The sequence below is a fragment of the Babylonia areolata genome, chromosome 9, assembly GCF_041734735.1.
Source record: "Babylonia areolata isolate BAREFJ2019XMU chromosome 9, ASM4173473v1, whole genome shotgun sequence".
NCBI lineage: Eukaryota > Metazoa > Mollusca > Gastropoda > Neogastropoda > Buccinidae > Babylonia > Babylonia areolata.
Genome location: NC_134884.1, coordinates 158,833 through 180,000, shown reverse-complemented (window position 1 = coordinate 180,000; position 21,168 = coordinate 158,833). Strand labels below are relative to the sequence as shown.

Below are 21,168 nucleotides of genomic sequence, written 5' to 3'. Positions count from 1 at the left end.
TCTGTCTGTCTGATCAGTGGTCTGTCTGTCTGATCAGTGGTCTGTCTGATCAGTGGTCTGTCTGTCTGATCAGTGGTGTGTCTGTCTGATCAGTGGTCTGTCTGTCTGATCAGTGGTCTGTCTAATCAGTGGTCTGTCTGATCAGTGGTCTGTCTGATCAGTGGTGTGTCTGTCTGATCAGTGGTGTGTCTGTCTGATCAGTGGTCTGTCTGATCAGTGGTCTGTCTGTCTGATCAGTGGTCTGTCTGATCAGTGGTCTGTCTGTCTGATCAGTGGTCTGTGTGGTCTGTCTATCTGATCAGTGGTCTATCTGTCTATCTGATCAGTATCAGTGGTCTGTCTGTCTATCTGATCAGTGGTCTGTCTGTCTATCTGATCAGTGGTCTGTCAGTCTGATCAGTGGTCTGTCTGATCAGTGGTCTGTCAGTCTGATCAGTGGTCTGTCTGTCTGATCAGTGGTCTGTCTGTCTATCTGATCAGTGGTCTGTGTCTGATCGGTGGTCTGTCTGTCTATCTGATCAGTGGTCTGTCTGTCTGATCAGTGGTCTGTCTGTCTATCTGATCAGTGGTCTGTCTGATCGGTGGTCTGTCTGTCTATCTGATCAGTGGTCTGTCTGTCTGATCAGTGGTCTGTCTGTCTATCTGATCAGTGGTCTGTCTGATCGGTGGTCTGTCTGTCTATCTGATCAGTGGTCTGTCTGATCAGTGGTCTGTCTGATCAGTGGTCTGTCAGTCTGATCAGTGGTCTGTCTGTCTATCTGATCAGTGGTCTGTCTGTCTGATCAGTGGTCTGTCTGTCTGATCAGTGGTCTGTCTGATCAGTGGTCTGTCTGTCTGATCAGTGGTCTGTCTGATCAGTGGTCTGTCAGTCTGATCAGTGGTCTGTCTGTCTGATCAGTGGTCTGTCTGATCAGTGGTCCGTCTGATCAGTGGTCTGTCTATCTGATCAGTGGTCTATCTGTCTATCTGATCAGTATCAGTGGTCTGTCTGTCTATCTGATCAGTGGTCTGTCTGATTAGTGGTCTGTCTGTCTATCTGATCAGTGGTCTGTCTTTCTGATCAGTGGTCTGTCTGTCTATCTGATCAGTGGTCTGTCTGTCTGATTAGTGGTCTGTCTGTCTATCTGATCAGTGGTCTGTCAGTCTGGTCAGTGGTCTGTCTGATCAGTGGTCTGTCTGTCTATCTGATCAGTGGTCTGTCTGTCTGATCAGTGGTCTGTCTGATCAGTGGGATGTCTATCTGATCAGTGGTCTGTCAGTCTGATCAGTGGTCTGTCTGATCAGTGGTCTGTCAGTCTGATCAGTGGTCTGTCTGTCTGATCAGTGGTCTGTCTGTCTGATCAGTGGTCTGTCAGTCTGATCAGTGGTCTGTCTGATCAGTGGTCTGTCTATCTGATCAGTGGTCTGTCTATCTGATCAGTGGTCTGTCAGTCTGATCAGTGGTCTGTCTGATCAGTGGTCTGTCTATCTGATCAGTGGTCTGTCAGTCTGATCAGTGGTCTGTCTGATCAGTGGTCTGTCTGTCTGATCAGTGGTCTGTCTGTCTGATCAGTGGTCTGTCAGTCTGATCAGTGGTCTGTCTGATCAGTGGTCTGTCTGTCTATCTGATCAGTGGTCTGTCAGTCTGATCAGTGGTCTGTTTCCGATCAGTGGTCTGTCAGTCTGATCAGTGGTCTGTCAGTCTGATCAGTGGTCTGTCAGTCTGTCTGATCAGTGGTGTGTCTGTCTGATCAGTGGTCTGTCTGTCTGATGGGTGGTCTGTCTGTCTGTCTGATCAGTGGTCTGTCTGTCTATCTGATCACAGGTCTGTCTGATCAGTGGTCTGTCTCTCTATCTGATCACAGGTCCATCTGATCAGTGGTCTGTCTGTCTATCTGATCAGTGGTCTGTCTGATCGGTGGTCTGTCTGTCTATCTGATCAGTGGTCTGTCTGTCTATCTGATCAGTGGTCTGTCTGTCTGATCAGTGGTCTGTCTGATCAGTGGTCTGCTGTTCTGTCTGTCTGATTAGTGGTCTGTCTGATCAGTGGTCTGTCTGTCTGATCAGTGGTCTGCTGTTCTGTCTGCCTGATTAGTGGTGTGTCTGATCACTGGTCTGTCATTCTGTTAAGCAGTGTGTCGTTCTGTGAAACAGGCTGTCATTCTGTTCAGTGGTCTGTTGTTCTGATAAGTGGTCTGTGTTCCTGTTCAGTGGTCTGTGTTCCTGTTCAGTGGTCTGTCATCCTGTTCAGTGGTCTGTGTTCTGTTCAGTGGTCTGTGTTCTTGTTCAGTGGTCTGTGTTCTGTTCAGTGGTCTGTGTTCTTGTTCAGTGTTCTGTGTTCTGTTCAGTGGTTTGTGTTCCTGTTCAGTGATCTGTCATCCTGTTCAGTGGTCTGTGTTCCTGTTCAGTGATCTGTGTTCAGTGGTCTGTGTTCCTGTTCAGTGATCTGTCATCCTGTTCAGTGATCTGTGTTCTGTTCAGTGGTCTGTGTTCAGTGCTCTGTGTTCCTGTTCAGTGATCTGTGTTCCTGTTCAGTGCTCTGTGTTCCTGTTCAGTGGTCTGTGTTCCTGTTCAGTGGTCTGTGTTCAGTGCTCTGTGTTCCTGTTCAGTGGTCTGTGTTCAGTGGTCTGTGTTCCTGTTCAGTGGTCTGTGTTCCTGTTCAGTGCTCTGTGCTCCTGTTCAGTGCTCTGTGTTCCTGTTCAGTGGTCTGTGTTCAGTGCTCTGTGTTCCTGTTCAGTGGTCTGTGTTCAGTGGTCTGTGTTCCTGTTCAGTGGTCTGTGTTCCTGTTCAGTGGTCTGTGTTCAGTGGTCTGTGTTCCTGTTCAGTGATCTGTCATCCTGTTCAGTGATCTGTGCTCCTGTTCAGTGGTCTGTGCTCTGTGTTCCTGTTCAGTGGTCTGTGTTCCTGTTCAGTGGTCTGTGTTCAGTGGTCTGTGTTCCTGTTCAGTGATCTGTCATCCTGTTCAGTGCTCTGTGTTCCTGTTCAGTGGTCTGTGTTCAGTGGTCTGTGTTCCTGTTCAGTGGTCTGTGTTCCTGTTCAGTGATCTGTGCTCCTGTTCAGTGGTCTGTGTTCAGTGCTCTGTGTTCCTGTTCAGTGGTCTGTGTTCCTGTTCAGTGATCTGTGTTCTGTTCAGTGGTCTGTGTTCCTGTTCAGTGGTCTGTGTTCAGTGGTCTGTGTTCCTGTTCAGTGGTCTGTGTTCCTGTTCAGTGGTCTGTGTTCAGTGGTCTGTGTTCCTGTTCAGTGGTCTGTGTTCCTGTTCAGTGATCTGTCATCCTGTTCAGTGCTCTGTGTTCCTGTTCAGTGGTCTGTGTTCAGTGCTCTGTGTTCCTGTTCAGTGGTCTGTGTTCCTGTTCAGTGGTCTGTGTTCAGTGCTCTGTGTTCCTGTTCAGTGGTCTGTGTTCCTGTTCAGTGATCTGTGTTCTGTTCAGTGGTCTGTGTTCCTGTTCAGTGATCTGTGTTCTGTTCAGTGATCTGTGTTCCTGTTCAGTGGTCTGTGTTCCTGTTCAGTGATCTGTGTTCTGTTCAGTGGTCTGTGTTCCTGTTCAGTGGTCTGTGTTCAGTGGTCTGTGTTCCTGTTCAGTGGTCTGTGTTCCTGTTCAGTGATCTGTGTTCTGTTCAGTGATCTGTGTCCCTGTTCAGTGGTCTGTGTTCCTGTTCAGTGATCTGTGTTCTGTTCAGTGGTCTGTGTTCCTGTTCAGTGGTCTGTGTTCCTGTTCAGTGGTCTGTGTTCCTGTTCAGTGGTCTGTGTTCCTGTTCAGTGGTCTGTGTTCAGTGCTCTGTGTTCCTGTTCAGTGGTCTGTGTTCCTGTTCAGTGGTCTGTGTTCAGTGTTCCTGTTCAGTGGTCTGTGTTCCTGTTCAGTGATCTGTGTTCTGTTCAGTGGTCTGTGTTCCTGTTCAGTGATCTGTGTTCTGTTCAGTGGTCTGTGTTCCTGTTCAGTGGTCTGTGTTCAGTGGTCTGTGTTCCTGTTCAGTGGTCTGTGTTCCTGTTCAGTGATCTGTGTTCTGTTCAGTGATCTGTGTTCCTGTTCAGTGGTCTGTGTTCCTGTTCAGTGATCTGTGTTCTGTTCAGTGGTCTGTGTTCCTGTTCAGTGGTCTGTGTTCAGTGGTCTGTGTTCCTGTTCAGTGGTCTGTGTTCCTGTTCAGTGGTCTGTGTTCAGTGCTCTGTGTTCCTGTTCAGTGGTCTGTGTTCCTGTTCAGTGGTCTGTGTTCAGTGCTCTGTGTTCCTGTTCAGTGGTCTGTGTTCCTGTTCAGTGATCTGTCTGTCTGATCAGTGGTCTGCTGTTCTGTCTGCCTGATTAGTGGTGTGTCTGATCACTGGTCTGTCATTCTGTTAAGCAGTGTGTCGTTCTGTGAAACAGGCTGTCATTCTGTTCAGTGGTCTGTTGTTCTGATAAGTGGTCTGTGTTCCTGTTCAGTGGTCTGTGTTCCTGTTCAGTGGTCTGTGTTCCTGTTCAGTGGTCTGTCATCCTGTTCAGTGGTCTGTGTTCTGTTCAGTGGTCTGTGTTCTGTTCAGTGGTCTGTGTTCCTGTTCAGTGATCTGTCATCCTGTTCAGTGGTCTGTGTTCCTGTTCAGTGATCTGTGTTCAGTGGTCTGTGTTCCTGTTCAGTGATCTGTCATCCTGTTCAGTGATCTGTTTTCTGTTCAGTGGTCTGTGTTCTGTTCAGTGGTCTGTGTTCAGTGCTCTGTGTTCCTGTTCAGTGGTCTGTGTTCCTGTTCAGTGATCTGTGTTCCTGTTCAGTGGTCTGTGTTCAGTGCTCTGTGTTCCTGTTCAGTGGTCTGTGTTCAGTGGTCTGTGTTCCTGTTCAGTGGTCTGTGTTCCTGTTCAGTGGTCTGTGTTCAGTGGTCTGTGTTCCTGTTCAGTGATCTGTCATCCTGTTCAGTGATCTGTGCTCCTGTTCAGTGGTCTGTGCTCTGTGTTCCTGTTCAGTGGTCTGTGTTCCTGTTCAGTGGTCTGTGTTCAGTGGTCTGTGTTCCTGTTCAGTGATCTGTCATCCTGTTCAGTGATCTGTGCTCCTGTTCAGTGGTCTGTGCTCTGTGTTCCTGTTCAGTGCTCTGTGTTCCTGTTCAGTGGTCTGTGTTCAGTGGTCTGTGTTCAGTGGTCTGTGTTCCTGTTCAGTGGTCTGTGTTCCTGTTCAGTGGTCAGTCATCCTGTTCAGTGATCTGTCATCCTGTTCAGTGCTCTGTGTTCCTGTTCAGTGCTCTGTGTTCCTGTTCAGTGCTCTGTGTTCCTGTTCGGTGCTCTGTGTTCCTGTTCAGTGGTCTGTGTTCAGTGGTCTGTGTTCCTGTTCAGTGCTCTGTGTTCCTGTTCAGTGCTCTGTGTTCCTGTTCAGTGGTCTGTGTTCAGTGGTCTGTGTTCCTGTTCAGTGGTCTGTGTTCCTGTTCAGTGGTCTGTGTTCAGTGCTCTGTGTTCCTGTTCAGTGGTCTGTGTTCCTGTTCAGTGGTCTGTGTTCCTGTTCAGTGCTCTGTGTTCTGTTCAGTGCTCTGTGTTCTGTTCAGTGATCTGTGTTCTGTGCTCTGTGTTCTGTTCAGTGCTCTGTGTTCTGTTCAGTGGTCTGTGTTCCTGTTCAGTGGTCTGTGTTCTGTTCAGTGATCTGTGTTCAGTGCTCTGTGTTCTGTTCAGTGCTCTGTGTTCTGTTCAGTGATCTGTGTTCTGTGCTCTGTGTTCTGTTCAGTGCTCTGTGTTCTGTTCAGTGGTCTGTGTTCCTGTTCAGTGGTCTGTGTTCTGTTCAGTGATCTGTGTTCAGTGCTCTGTGTTCTTGTTCAGTGATCTGTCATCCTGTTCAGTGATCTGTGTTCTGTTCAGTGATCTGTGTTCTGTTCAGTGGTCTGTGTTCAGTGGTCTGTGTTCCTGTTCAGTGGTCTGTGTTCCTGTTCAGTGGTCAGTCATCCTGTTCAGTGGTCTGTCATCCTGTTCAGTGGTCTGTCATCCTGTTCAGTGGTCTGTGTTCAGTGGTCTGTCATCCTGTTCAGTTGTCAGTCATCCTGTTCAGTGGTCTGTGTTCAGTGGTCTGTCATCCTGTTCAGGGGTCTGTGTTCAGTGGTCTGTCATCCTGTTCAGTGGTCTGTCATCCTGTTCAGTGGTCAATCATCCTGTTCAGTGGTCTGTGTTCAGTGGTCTGTCATCCTGTTCAGTGGTCAGTCATCCTGTTCAGTGGTCAGTCATCCTGTTCAGTGGTCTGTCATCCTGTTCAGTGGTCTGTCATCCTGTTCAGTGGTCTGTCATCCTGTTCAGTTGTCAGTCATCCTGTTCAGTTGTCAGTCATCCTGTTCAGTGGTCTGTGTTCAGTGGTCTGTCATCCTGTTCAGTTGTCAGTCATCCTGTTCAGTGGTCTGTGTTCAGTGGTCTGTCATCCTGTTCAGGGGTCAGTCATCCTGTTCAGTGGTCTGTGTTCAGTGGTCTGTGTTCAGTGGTCTGTCATCCTGTTCAGTGATCTGTGTTCTGTTCAGTGATCTGTGTTCTGTTCAGTGGTCTGTGTTCCTGTTCAGTGGTCTGTGTTCCTGTTCAGTGGTCTGTGTTCCTGTTCAGTGGTCTGTCATCCTGTTCAGGGGTCTGTCATCCTGTTCAGTGGTCTGTGTTCAGTGGTCTGTGTTCCTGTTCAGTGGTCAATCATCCTGTTCAGTGGTCTGTGTTCAGTGGTCTGTCATCCTGTTCAGTGGTCTGTCATCCTGTTCAGTGGTCTGTGTTCAGTGGTCTGTCATCCTGTTCAGTGGTCTGTGTTCAGTGGTCTGTCATCCTGTTCAGGGGTCTGTCATCCTGTTCAGTGGTCTGTGTTCTGTTCAGTGATCTGTGTTCTGTTCAGTGGTCTGTGTTCAGTGGTCAGTCATCCTGTTCAGTGGTCTGTCATCCTGTTCAGTGGTCTGTCATCCTGTTCAGTGGTCTGTGTTCAGTGGTCTGTCATCCTGTTCAGGGGTCTGTGTTCAGTGGTCTGTCATCCTGTTCAGGGGTCTGTCATCCTCTTCGCAGTGTGTCATCATTTTCAGTGGTCTTTCCCTGCTGATTCAGGACATAATCCACACAGTGAAGTCCACCACCACTACAACCACCACCATACCATTACCACCACCACCACCACCACCATCACCACCACCGCCATCACCACCATCACCACCACCATCACCACCACCGCCGTCACCAGAATCACCACCATCAGCAACACCAGCACCAGCACCACCATCACCACCACCATCACCACCACCGCCATCACCAGAATCACTACCATCAGTGTCACCAGCACCACCACCACCATCACCACCACCACCACTATCACCACCACCGCCATCACCAGAATCACCACCCCACAGGTGAATGACCAGGTGAGTGTGCTGTGCAGTCTGGCACAGAACCTGTCCCTGCTGGTGCAGGACCCAGCCACCGCCTACCCCTCCATCCGCGCTGTCTGGCAGAGGTTTGAACCCTACTTCATGGGGGTGCTGCCTGCTGTCAACTACCGACCAGTCTTCACCAGTTACCTGTGGCAGACCATGAAGGAGGCCCTGGACGACGGAGTGCTCTACCTTGAGCTGCGCTTCACTGTGGAGGTAGGCTGACTTCACTGTGTGGGTAGGCTGACTTCACTGTGGAGGTAGGCTGACTTCACTGTGTGGGTAGGCTGACTTTACTGTGGAGGTAGGCTGACTTCACTGTGGAGGTAGGCTGACTTCATTTCACTGTGGAGGTAGGCTGACTTCACTTCACTGTGTGGGTAGGCTGACTTCACTGCACTGTGTGGGTAGGCTGACTTCACTGCACTGTGTGGGTAGGCTGACTTCACTTCACTGTGTGGGTAGGCTGACTTCACTGCACTGTGTGGGTAGGCTGACTTCACTGTGTGGGTAGGCTGACTTCACTGTGTGGGTAGGCTGACTTCACTTCACTGTGTGGGTAGGCTGACTTCACTTCACTGTGTGGGTAGGCTGACTTCACTTCACTGTGTGGGTAGGCTGACTTCACTTCACTGTGTGGGTAGGCTGACTTCACTGTGTGGGTAGGCTGACTTCACTGCACTGTGGAGGTAGGCTGACTTCACTGTGTGGGTAGGCTGACTTCACTGCACTGTGGAGGTAGGCTGACTTCACTGTGTGGGTAGGCTGACTTCACTGCACTGTGTGGGTAGGCTGACTTCACTGCACTGTGTGGGTAGGCTGACTTCACTGCACTGTGTGGGTAGGCTGACTTCACTGTGTGGGTAGGCTGACTTCACTGCACTGTGGAGGTAGGCTGACTTCACTGCACTGTGGAGGTAGGCTGACTTCACTGCACTGTGGAGGTAGGCTGACTTCACTGTGTGGGTAGGCTGACTTCACTGCACTGTGGAGGTAGGCTGACTTCACTTCACTGTGGAGGTAGGCTGACTTCACTGTGTGGGTAGGCTGACTTCACTGCACTGTGGAGGTAGGCTGACTTCACTGCACTGTGTGGGTAGGCTGACTTCACTGCACTGTGGAGGTAGGCTGACTTCACTGCACTGTGTGGGTAGGCTGACTTCACTGCACTGTGGGGGTAGGCTGACTTCACTTCACTGTGTGGGTAGGCTGACTTCACTGTGTGGGTAGGCTGACTTCACTGCACTGTGGAGGTAGGCTGACTTCACTGTGTGGGTAGGCTGACTTCACTGCACTGTGGAGGTAGGCTGACTTCACTGCACTGTGTGGGTAGGATGACTTCACTGTGTGGGTAGGCTGACTTCACTGCACTGTGTGGGTAGGCTGACTTCACTGCACTGTGTGGGTAGGCTGACTTCACTGTGTGGGTAGGCTGACTTCACTGTGTGGGTAGGCTGACTTCACTGTGGAGGTAGGCTGACTTCACTGCACTGTGTGGGTAGGCTGACTTCACTGTGTGGGTAGGCTGACTTCACTGTGTGGGTAGGCTGACTTCACTGCACTGTGGAGGTAGGCTGACTTCACTGTGTGGGTAGGCTGACTTCACTTCACTGTGTGGGTAGGCTGACTTCACTTCACTGTGTGGGTAGGCTGACTTCACTGCACTGTGTGGGTAGGCTGACTTCACTGCACTGTGGATGTAGGCTGACTTCACTGTGTGGGTAGGCTGACTTCACTGCACTGTGGAGGTAGGCTGACTTCACTGTGTGGGTAGGCTGACTTCACTTCACTGTGTGGGTAGGCTGACTTCACTGTGTGGGTAGGCTGACTTCACTGCACTGTGGAGGTAGGCTGACTTCACTGTGTGGGTAGGCTGACTTCACTGCACTGTGTGGGTAGGCTGACTTCACTGTGTGGGTAGGCTGACTTCACTGCACTGTGGATGTAGGCTGACTTCACTGTGTGGGTAGGCTGACTTCACTGTGTGGGTAGGCTGACTTCACTGCACTGTGGAGGTAGGCTGACTTCACTGTGTGGGTAGGCTGACTTCACTGCACTGTGGAGGTAGGCTGACTTCACTGTGTGGGTAGGCTGACTTCACTGCACTGTGGAGGTAGGCTGACTTCACTGTGTGGGTAGGCTGACTTCACTGCACTGTGTGGGTAGGCTGACTTCACTGCACTGTGGAGGTAGGCTGACTTCACTGTGTGGGTAGGCTGACTTCACTTCACTGTGTGGGTAGGCTGACTTCACTGCACTGTGTGGGTAGGCTGACTTCACTGTGTGGGTAGGCTGACTTCACTGCACTGTGTGGGTAGGCTGACTTCACTGTGTGGGTAGGCTGACTTCACTACACTGTGGAGGTAGGCTGACTTCACTACACTGTGTGGGTAGGCTGACTTCACTGTGTGGGTAGGCTGACTTCACTGTGTGGGTAGGCTGACTTCACTGCACTGTGGAGGTAGGCTGACTTCACTACACTGTGTGGGTAGGCTGACTTCACTTCACTGTGTGGGTAGGATGACTTCACTGTGTGGGTAGGCTGACTTCACTGCACTGTGGAGGTAGGCTGACTTCACTGTGTGGGTAGGCTGACTTCACTGCACTGTGTGGGTAGGCTGACTTCACTGTGTGGGTAGGCTGACTTCACTTCACTGTGTGGGTAGGCTGACTTCACTGTGTGGGTAGGCTGACTTCACTGCACTGTGGAGGTAGGCTGACTTCACTGCACTGTGTGGGTAGGCTGACTTCACTACACTGTGTGGGTAGGCTGACTTCACTGTGTGGGTAGGCTGACTTCACTGCACTGTGGAGGTAGGCTGACTTCACTGTGACCTGGTGGGGACTAAAGTGACGATGTCTGTTTCAGCTGTATGACCTGGTGGGACTACAGTGACGATGTCTGTTTCAGCTGTATGACCTGGTGGGGACTACAGTGACGATGTCTGTTTCAGCTGTATGACCTGGTGGGGACTACAGTGACGATGTCTGTTTCAGCTGTATGACCTGGTGGGGACTACAGTGACGATGTCTGTTTCAGCTGTATGACCTGGTGGGGACTACAGTGACGATGTATGTTTCAGCTGTATGACCTGGACGGCACCTACAGTGACAAGGCCACAGTAGAGATTCTGCAGGAGGTGGTGCACTCCTTCCGCCAGCAGTATCCGGACTTCATCGGCGTCAAGATCATCATCGCCAGCATCAAGTCAGTCCCCAGCTTTCTACACACACACACACACACACACTCATAAACAACTAGCAATTTCTACACCTAAAAACAACAATTTCTACACTCACAAATAACAATTTCTACACTCATAAACAACAAGTTATATCTGCACTTAAGGACAACAACAACAATATCTACACTCACAATTAACAATTTCTACACTCATAAAAACAAACAGTTCCTACGCTCACAAACAACAATGTCTACAAATAAACAACAATTTCTATGCTCACAAACAACAATGTAAACAACAACAATGTCTGCACTCATAAACAACAACAATTTCTACACTCACAAATAAAAAACAGTTTCTACACTCACAAGAAGCAAACAATGGTGTGTGATGTGTGCAGGCAGAAGACTATAGTAATGATAATACTATAACAGTGGAGGCTGTTTATTTTAAGACCCTGGAGCAGTAGCAAGATACCATTTGGCGCTTGCCTCGCAATGTGTGAAGTGTGCGGACAGAAGGACCAGCAGTAGATACCATGATAGGCATGCTATGTGTGATGTGTGCAGACAGAAGTTACCATGATAGGCATGCTATGTGTGATGTGTGCAGACAGAAGTTACCATGATAGGCATGCTATGTGTGATGTGTGTAGACAGAAGTTACCATGATAGGCATGCTTTGTGTGATGTGTGCAGACAGAAGTTACCATGATAGGCATGCTATGTGTGATGTGTGCAGACAGAAGTTACCATGATAGGCATGCTATGTGTGATGTGTGCAGACAGAAGTTACCATGATAGGCATGCTATGTGTGATGTGTGTAGACAGAAGTTACCATGATAGGCATGCTTTGTGTGATGTGTGCAGACAGGAGTTACCATGATAGGCATGCTATGTGTGATGTGTGCAGACAGGACCAGCAGTAGATACCATGATAAGCATGCTATGTGTGATGTGTGCAGATAGAAGTTACCATGATAGGCATGCTATGTGTGATGTGTGCAGACAGAAGTTACCATGATAGGCATGCTTTGTGTGATGTGTGCAGATAGAAGTTACCATGATAGGCATGCTTTGTGTGATGTGTGCAGATAGAAGTTACCATGATAGGCATGCTATGTGTGATGTGTGCAGACAGAAGACTGTGGAGCAGCAAGAGGACGCGATTCGGCGCACGGCCCGCTTACGCGACAAATTCCCCGACGTGGTTCTGGGCTTTGACCTGATACAGCACGAGGACACAGCGCCCTCTCTCCTCCATCTGTTGAACGTGCTTCAACAGCCAGACCCCCCACTGCCCTTCTTCTTCCATGCTGGAGAAACAGGCAAGCTGAGCTCTTGTTCCCTGCCACCCAGTGACTGGCACAGTGCCACGCCCATTCCCCATTGGTTATCTCAGTGCCACGCCCATTCCCCATTGGTTGTACATCCATCCTATCAGTGACTGGCACAGTGCCACGCCCATTCCCCATTGGTTGTCACAGTGCCACGCCCATTCCCCATTGGTTGTACATCCATCCTATCAGTGACTGGCACAGTGCCACGCCCATTCCCCATTGGTTGTACATCCATCCTATCAGTGACTGGCACAGTGCCACGCCCATTCCCCATTGGTTGTACATCCATCCTATCAGTGACTGGCACAGTGCCACGCCCATTCCCCATTGGTTGTACATCCATCCTATCAGTGACTGGCACAGTGCCACGCCCATTCCCCATTGGTTTTTCATTCTGTTGTTGCTTGAATTGTGCATGATTGACAGTACTTTTGTTAATATATCTGTACACATAAAATTTTGTTCATCTGTACACATTAAAATTTTGTTCATCTGTACACATTAATGCAGATATGAGACCACAGACCTCAGAAGGAAGGTGGCAGTATGGTTCAGATGCTCAGCTGCCAATATAGAGTCAGTGGGGGTGGGGGTTCAAATCCTGCTCTCGCCCTTTCTCCCAAGTTTGACTGGAAAATCAAATGAGGTCTAATCTTTTGGATGAGGCTATAAACCGAGGTCCTGTGTGCAGCATGCACTTGGCACACTGAAAAAGAACCCACGGCAACAAAAGTGTTGTCCTCTGGCAAAATGATGTAAAAGGAAACCCACTCTGACAGATACACAAATACAACAGCATGCACTCAAAGCCTGACAGCATGTTGGGTAATGCTGCTGTCAGGCATCAGCCTAGCAGATGTGGTGTAGCATATATGGATTTGTCCAAACACAGTGATGCCTCTTTGAGAAAGTGAAAGTGAAATTGAAACATTAATGCAAGTGTTTAAATGTCAGTGTGTGTGAATGTACATGTTCATATTTGAGTGTATATGTATGTAAGTGATAAGATAAGATAGCAATAACTTTATTATCTCCAACTGCAGAAATTTGGTCAGGTGCATTATCACAACATAGACAAGTAAACAACATGGGGACCATAACTGTAAAAGCCAACAACAGCTTTTATGAATATAACGAAGACACGAATGTAAAAATATCACATACACTGTTTCATACATTCATCGACACATTGCAGGTAATAACTAGTATTCTTAATGTAAAAAACAGAAAGAATTAAGAAACATTATTTTGAATATAATTATGAGCATAGCCTACTATATTGCACATTTATTATAATAGATAGATAAGAATAAAGATAAACTGCATCAGGTGCAGAAAACAACAACCAGATAATCAGCACCCACCCGCACCAATCAACCCCCCACCCACCCCCCATACACGGATTACTTGATTAAACAGGAGTAATAAACATATGTTCTCAAATAAAAGCATTTCACATATTCACTTTAAAAACACTGCAATTAATTATTATATCATAATTATTAACAGAAATATATTTAGAATATGAATGTTAACATTAGGCATATTCCATTGTAGATTCATCCTGCATATTGCACATTATTCATCCTACATATTGCATATTCATAATAACCGATTGTCACGTTTTATAAGCTCAGTAAACACACACACACACACACACACACACACACACACACACACACACGCACACACACACACTAGAACAAGGTAGAACCTATCATGCATGGACCTTCACATGTCTCATATGAGAGTGTGTGTGCGCGCACGCACACGCACACACACACATACATACATACACACACACACACACACACACACACACATACACACACACACACACACACACACACACACACACACACACACACACACACACACACAAAACACACACACACATAGTTCTCAAGAATTTAAAAGGTGGATTGAATGTGGAATAAAAGTTTTCACAGCTCAGGATTTCAACTTAAAAGTTCTGTAGTGTCGTCCTGATGGCAGTAGCTCATATTACTTGGCTAAACTATGGGTGTCGTCAGTTGCTGCCTGCTAAACTATGGGTGTCGTCAGTTGCTACCTGCTAAACTATGGGTGTCGTCAGTTGCTACCTGCTAAACTACCTGCTAAACTATGGGTGTTATCAGTTGCTGCCTGCTAAACTATGGATGTCGTCAGTTGCTACCTGCTAAACTATGGGTGTCATCAGTTGCTATCTGCTAAACTATGGATGTCATCAGTTGCTATCTGCTAAACTATGGGTGTCGTCAGTTGCTATCTGCTAAACTATGGATGTCATCAGTTGCTATCTGCTAAACTATGGATGTCATCAGTTGCTATCTGCTAAACTATGGGTGTCATCAGTTGCTGCCTGCTAAACTATGGATGTCGTCAGTTGCTACCTGCTAAACTATGGATGTCGTCAGTTGCTACCTGCTAAACTATGGATGTCATCAGTTGCTACCTGCTAAAGCTAAACTATGGGTGTCGTCAGTTGCTACCTGCTAAAGCTAAACTATGGGTGCCGTCAGTTGCTACCTGCTAAAGCTAAACTATGGGTGTCGTCAGTTGCTACCTGCTAAAGCTAAACTATGGGTGTCGTCAGTTGCTACCTGCTAAAGCTAAACTATGGGTGCCTCAGTTGCTACCTGCTAAAGCTAAACTATGGGTGTCGTCAGTTGCTACCTGCTAAAGCTAAACTATGGGTGCCGTCAGTTGCTACCTGCTAAAGCTAAACTATGGGTGTCGTCAGTTGCTACCTGCCTGCTTTTCTGAACCATTCACTTCTCATACAGCTCTTTCATACTAGTTTGTTTCACTCCCACAATTTTACTGTATGCACTCATGACATTGTTAAAAACACGCTCGCTTCTCATACAGCTCTTTCATATAGTTTGTTTCACTCCCACAATTTTACTGTATACACTCATGACATTGTTAAAAACACGCTCGCTTCTCATACAGCTCTTTCATACTAGTTTGTTTCACTCCCACAATTTTACTGTATACACTCATGACATTGTTAAAAACACGCTCGCTTCTCATACAGCTCTTTCATACTAGTTTGTTTCACTCCCACAATTTTACTGTATACACTCATGACATTGTTAAAAACACGCTCGCTTCTCATACAGCTCTTTCATATAGTTTGTTTCACTCCCACAATTTTACTGTATACACTCATGACATTGTTCAAAACATGCTTACTTATCATACAGCTCTTTCATACTAGCTTGTTTCACTCCCACAATTTTACTGTATACACTCATGACATTGTTCAAAACACTCTTACTCCTCACTCCCAAACTTCCATACCAGCACAAAAATGAAACTGAGCATGGACTCGATACAACATTGATAGTAACTTTGAAGAATATTTGAATTTATACCAATATTTCTAAGTTTCTGGAAACAAAAAAATCTAGATTGGCATTTCTTATGAATGGAATCAACATTTCAAAAGTCATCTTATTATCTAACATATGGGTGAGCTTATTGTCTAAATATCTATATTCATTGACCCTCTCCACTGTTTGACCATCTATAACAAGGTTAGCTACAGGCAAATGTGTGTGTGCGCATGCATGTGTGAAGGCTAGCAGGTGTTCGAACTGTCTTCATGTATGTGCATGACATGTGCCGAGCACGACCTTCTTATCACAAACACCATCTTCTGCCTCCCTACCCATAACAGGACGTCATGGATGCATCCTCGCTCTGGGCATTGGCATCTCATCGACTTTGTCATTGTCAGGAAGAGGCAGGACGTACAAGTCACGAGGGCCATGTGCGGCGCCGAGTGCTGGACAGACCACCGCCTTATCGTCTCCAAACTCAACCTCCGCATCCAGCGCAAGAGACGGCCTCAGGGCATGAAAGCACCCAAACGCCTGAATGTCAACAAGCTGGAGCTAGGCAACATCAAGCAGAGCTTTGCTGACACCCTGGAGGAACGCCTTGAGTCCACCGTGCTGGACAACCAGAATGTGGAGGCAGCATGGGGCGCACTGCATGAGACGGTGTACAATACTGCCATGGAGTGCTTGGGGCCTTCTGTCAGGAAGCACAAAGACTGGTTTGATGAGAACTGCACTGAGATCAAGCAGCTGCTAGAAGACAAACGCCAAGCCTACAGAGCCCACATTGAAGATCCCAAGACATACTGAAGAGCGCACGCATCACCATCCAGCTGAAGCTGCGGCAGATGCAGGATTCCTGGTTGAGCAACAAAGCTGATGAGATCCAGGGCTTTGCAGACAGGAACGACATGAAGTACTTCTATAACGGCCTGAAAGAAGTCTACGGTCCCACAACTTCCGGATCTGCTCCACTCCTCAGTGCTGATGGTTCTATCCTAATCACTGACAAGGACGGGATCCTTGAGAGATGGGCTGAACACTTTGACAGCGTACTGAACCGCCCTTCCACCATCAATGATGAAGCCATCGACCGACTCCCCCAGGTGCCAGTCAGTGAGTCGTTGGATGCCATTCCAACTTTGGAGGAGACCCAGAAAGCTATCCGTCTGCTATCCAGTGGCAAAGCCCCTTGCTCAGACTTCATTCCAGCTGAGGTCTACAAAGAAGGTGGTATTGCGCTGACTGAGAAGCTTCATCAGCTGTTCCAGCTCATCTGGCAGCATGAGGTAGTTCCACAGGACTTCAAAGACGCTTCCATCATACACCTGTACAAGCGCAAAGGAAATCATCAGGCCTGTGACAACCATCGTGGAATATCCCTGCTGTCCGTCGCAGGCAAGGCTCTGGCCAGAGTGCTACTCAACCGTCTCATAGGACACCTTGAGCAAGGTCTCCTACCAGAGAGCCAGTGTGGCTTCCAGAAAGAACGCAGGACTGTCAACATGGTGTTTGCTGCCAGGCAGCTCCAGGAGAAGTGTCAGGAACAGAACGCCGACCTTTACTTCACCTATGTCGATCTGACCAAGGCCTTCAATACTGTCAGCAGAGATGGCCTTTGGAGAATCATGGCGAAGTACGGATGTCCCAGAAAGTTCATCACCATCATACGGCAACTTCACGATGGGATGCTGACCCGAGTCCAAGACAATGGAGAGACTTCAGAACTATTCCCTGTCTCCAACGGAGTCAAGCAAGGGTGTGTTCTTGCCCCCACCCTGTTCAGTCTCATGTTTTCAGCCATGCTGACAGATGCCTTCAGAGACGCTGACGTAGGCATTGGCATCAGGTACCGCACAGATGGCTCACTCTTTAACCTCAGGAGGCTTCAAGCAAAAACCAAGGTGAGGACAGACACCGTCAATGACTTCCTGTTTGCTGATGACTGCGCTCTCAACGCTGCCTCCGAAGCTGACATGCAACACAGTGTCGACAAGTTCTCTGCTGCCTGTGACAACTTTGGCCTCACAATCAGCACAAAGAAGACTGAGGTGATGCACCAGCCAGCTCCAGGAAAGCCTTACGTTGAACCAAACATTTCCATCAACGGGCAACGACTGAACGCGGTGGACAAGTTTACATACCTGGGCAGTATACTCTCGCACAGTTGTCATCGACGACGAGGTGAATGCCGGACTCACCAAAGCCAGCGCTGCCTTCAGCAGACTCCAGAAGAACGTTTGGAACAGGAGAGGCATCACCCTGGAGACGAAGCTCAAACTATACAAGGCCATAGTTCTCACTACACTGCTCTATGGATGTGAATCATGGACGGTCTACAAACGCCACGCCAAAAAGCTGAACCACTTCCACACCACCAGCCTCAGAAAACTTCTCGGCATAAAGTGGCAAGAGAAGATCCCTGACACAGAGGTGCTCACTCGTGCAAACTTGCCCAGCATCTACACCATCTTGATGCAGGCCCAGCTGCACTGGGCAGGCCATGTAGTTCGCATGCCAGACCATTGGCTCCCCAAGAAACTGCTGTACGGCGAACTCCAACATGGCAAGCGCTCCCATGGAGGCCAAAAGAAGCGCTTCAAAGCCACTCTGAAAGCTTCTCTGAAGGCCTTCAACATCAGCCACGACACATGGGAGCTGAATGCAATGGACAGACAAAGTGGCGTTCAGCTGTCCACAAGTGCGCCAAATCCTGTGAGGCCAACAGAATCACTGCAGCAGAGCAACGCAGACAGGCCAGGAAAAGCAGTGCCAGCAAGTCCCCGACAGCTGCCACCATCCCCTGTCCACACTGCGCCAGAACCTTCCAGGCGCGGATTGGCCTGACCAGTCATATGCACACCCACAGAGCCCAACTCACCCACCCCCAGGATGACTAGATGGTCCTCGTCGATCCTGACGGACGAACCACACATGTGCATGTAGGAGTATTTCATGGAGAGCACTGTGTGTGTGTGCCCTTGTGCTTTTGATTACCGAGCATTGTTTTGTTTTTATGTCAGTTTTATGCATGTGTATTTTGATTTGCTTGACAGTGTCACTGTTTACTCACTCCAGATGAAAGGCCCTAATCAGTGCCCCACTGTTCACAACTGTTTCAGACAAAGGGCCCTGATCAGTGCCCTACTGTTCACAACTGTTTCAGACAAAGGACCCTGATTGGGGCACCACTGTTCACAACTGTTTCAAAGGGCCCTGATCAGTGCCCTACTGTTCACAACTGTTTCAGACAAAGGACCCTGATTGGGGCACCACTGTTCACAACTGTTTCAGACAAAGGGCCCTGATCAGTGCACCACTGTTCACAACTGTTTCAGACAAAGGGCCCTGATTGGGGCACCACTGTTCACAACTGTTTCAGACAAAGGGCCCCAATCAGGGCCCAACTGTTTTGACAACCATTTCAGATGAAGGGCCCTGATCGGGGCCTTAGTAGTTTTGAATTTTTGGAGTGGAACCAAATTTCTATAATGAGGTTATGAACTTAAAATAACTTAACTGACCTTTCCATTTTCGACTACAAACAATAAATGCAGTGTGTGTTGCTGTGCTCGTGAGCAGGATAGTTATTTTCGAGGTGACTGGTTCACGTGAACAATGTGTGTCAACAATGGCGTCTGACCCAGTTTCGTCTCAGTCACAAGGCAGACAACAGAATTCGATGAAGGGGCCATATTGTGGTTATGTAATGTTCTGAATTTAATCTGTTTGAAATTCTTTGTGCTTTCCTGGATTCGTTTACAAGTCAGATGGGCGCAATAGCTGAGTGGTTAAAGCGTTGGACTTTCAATCTGAGGGTCCCAGGTGCAAATCTTGGTGACAGTGCCTGGTGGGTAAAGGATGGAGATTTTTCTGATCTCCCAGGTCAACATATGTGCAGACCTGCTAGTACCTGAACCCCCATTGTGTGTATACACAAGAAGATCAAATATGCATGTAAAAGATCCTGTAATCCATGTCAGTTTTTGGTGGGTTATGGAAACAAGAACATACCCAGCATGCACACCCCTGAAAGCAGAGTATGGCTGCCAACATGGCAGGGTAAAAATTGTCATACACGTAAAATCCACTTGTGTACATATGAGTGAACGTGGGAGTTGCAGCCCACAAACACAGAAGAAGTAATTAACAAGTCATCAATGTGTGCAGATTTAAAAAAAAAGAAAAATATACTTCATCTCACTGCATGATAGCACAAGAAGGAGGTTTTATATTGATTTTTGTTTCCATCTGTAGCTATGTAGCAGATCAGTGTGGAAGTTTTCAGTTAATAAATTCTAACATTTGTTTTTTGGCGATTTTATTTCTTACTCTGGGTTGTCTTTGGGGAAATTCAGCTAACTGGCAGTACTGAGTTAAAGCATTTAGTGCTCTGTAGTTACACACTATAAAAACACCCTTTTCTACTACAACAAGAATTACTACTACTAAGTTATCATTATTATTATTAGGATGATGATGATGACGATGATGACAATGATGATAATGATGATCATGATAATGATAATGATGATCATAATGATGATGATAATCATGATCATGATGATGACAATGATGATGATGATGATGATGATAATGATAATGATGATCATAATGATGATGATAATCATGATCATGATGATGACAATGATGATGGTGATGATGATGATGATGGTGAGCAGCATGGACAGAGCTGACAGACCAGAACTTGGTGGATGCCATTTTGCTGAACACTTCCCGGATCGGCCACGCATACGCCGTGCTGCGCCACCCCTGGGTGTGTCAACAGGTCAAGGACAGAGGCATTGCCATAGAGGTCAGCCCTCTCTCCAACCAGGTCAGTTCACTTCACTTCTGCTGTCTGTCCTCTGTCCAGCCAGGTCACTTCACTTCTGTTGTCTGTCCTCTGTCCAACCAGGTCACTTCACATCTGTTGTCTGTCCTCTGTCCAACCAGGTCACTTCACTTCACTTCTGCTGTCTGTCCTCTGTCCAACCAGGTCACTTCACTTCACTTCTGTTGTCTGTCCTCTGTCCAACCAGGTCACTTCACTTCTGTTGTCTGTCCTCTGTCCAACCAGGTCACTTCACTTCTGTTGTCTGTCCTCTGTCCAACCAGGTCACTTCACTTCACTTCTGTTGTCTGTCCTCTGTCCAACCAGGTCACTTCACTTCACTTCTGTTGTCTGTCCTCTGTCCAACCAGGTCACTTCACTTCACTTCTGTTGTCTGTCCTCTGTCCAACCAGGTCACTTCACTTCACTTCTGCTGTCTGTCCTCTGTCCAACCAGGTCACTTCACTTCTGTTGTCTGTCCTCTGTCCAACCAGGTCACTTCACTTCACTTCTGTTGTCTGTCCTCTGTCCAACCAGGTCACTTCACTTCACTTCTGTTGTCTGTCCTCTGTCCAACCAGGTCACTTCACTTCACTTCTGTTGTCTGTCCTCTGTCCAACCAGGTCACTTCACTTCACATCTGCTGTCTGTCCTCTGTCCAACCAGGTCACTTCACTTCTGCTGTCTGTCCTCTGTCCAACCAGGTCACTTCACTTCACTTCTGTTGTCTGTCCTCTGTCCAACCAGGTCACTTCACTTCACTTCTGTTGTCTGTCCTCTGTCCAACCAGGTCACTTCACTTCACATCTGCTGTCTGTCCTCTGTCCAACCAGGTCACTTCACTTCACATCTGCTGTCTGTCCTCTGTCCAACCAGGTCACTTCACTTCACTTCTGTTGTCTGTCCTCTGTCCAACCAGGTCAGTTCACTTCACTTCTGTTGTCTGTCCTCTGTCCAACCAGGTCACTTCACTTCACTTCTGTTGTCTGTCCTCTGTCCAACCAGGTCAGTTCACTTCACTTCTGTTGTCTGTCCTCTGTCCAACCAGGTCACTTCACTTCACTTCTGCTGTCTGTCCTCTGTCCAACCAGGTCACTTCACTTCACTTCTGTTGTCTGTCCTCTGTCCAACCAGGTCACTTCACTTCACATCTGCTGTC

General features: G+C 48.0%; 1 protein-coding gene across 6 annotated transcripts in view; it reads left to right on the top strand.

Annotated features, from left to right (window-relative positions):
- The window catches only part of LOC143285968 (adenosine deaminase 2-like), a 53,077-nt gene that overhangs the window by 18,087 nt on the left and 13,822 nt on the right, over positions 1-21,168 (top strand). For 5 of the 6 annotated variants that reach the window (XM_076593422.1, XM_076593421.1, XM_076593420.1 and 2 more), the window contains exons 6-9: positions 7,312-7,519; positions 10,387-10,511; positions 11,626-11,816; positions 19,858-20,012. In XM_076593422.1, coding sequence (XP_076449537.1) covers positions 7,312-7,519; positions 10,387-10,511; positions 11,626-11,816; positions 19,858-20,012 — 679 coding nt within the window. Of the gene's footprint in view, positions 1-6,983; positions 7,520-10,386; positions 10,512-11,625; positions 11,817-19,857; positions 20,013-21,168 lie in introns of all 6 variants that reach the window. The other variant, XM_076593424.1, reaches the window with a different exon arrangement.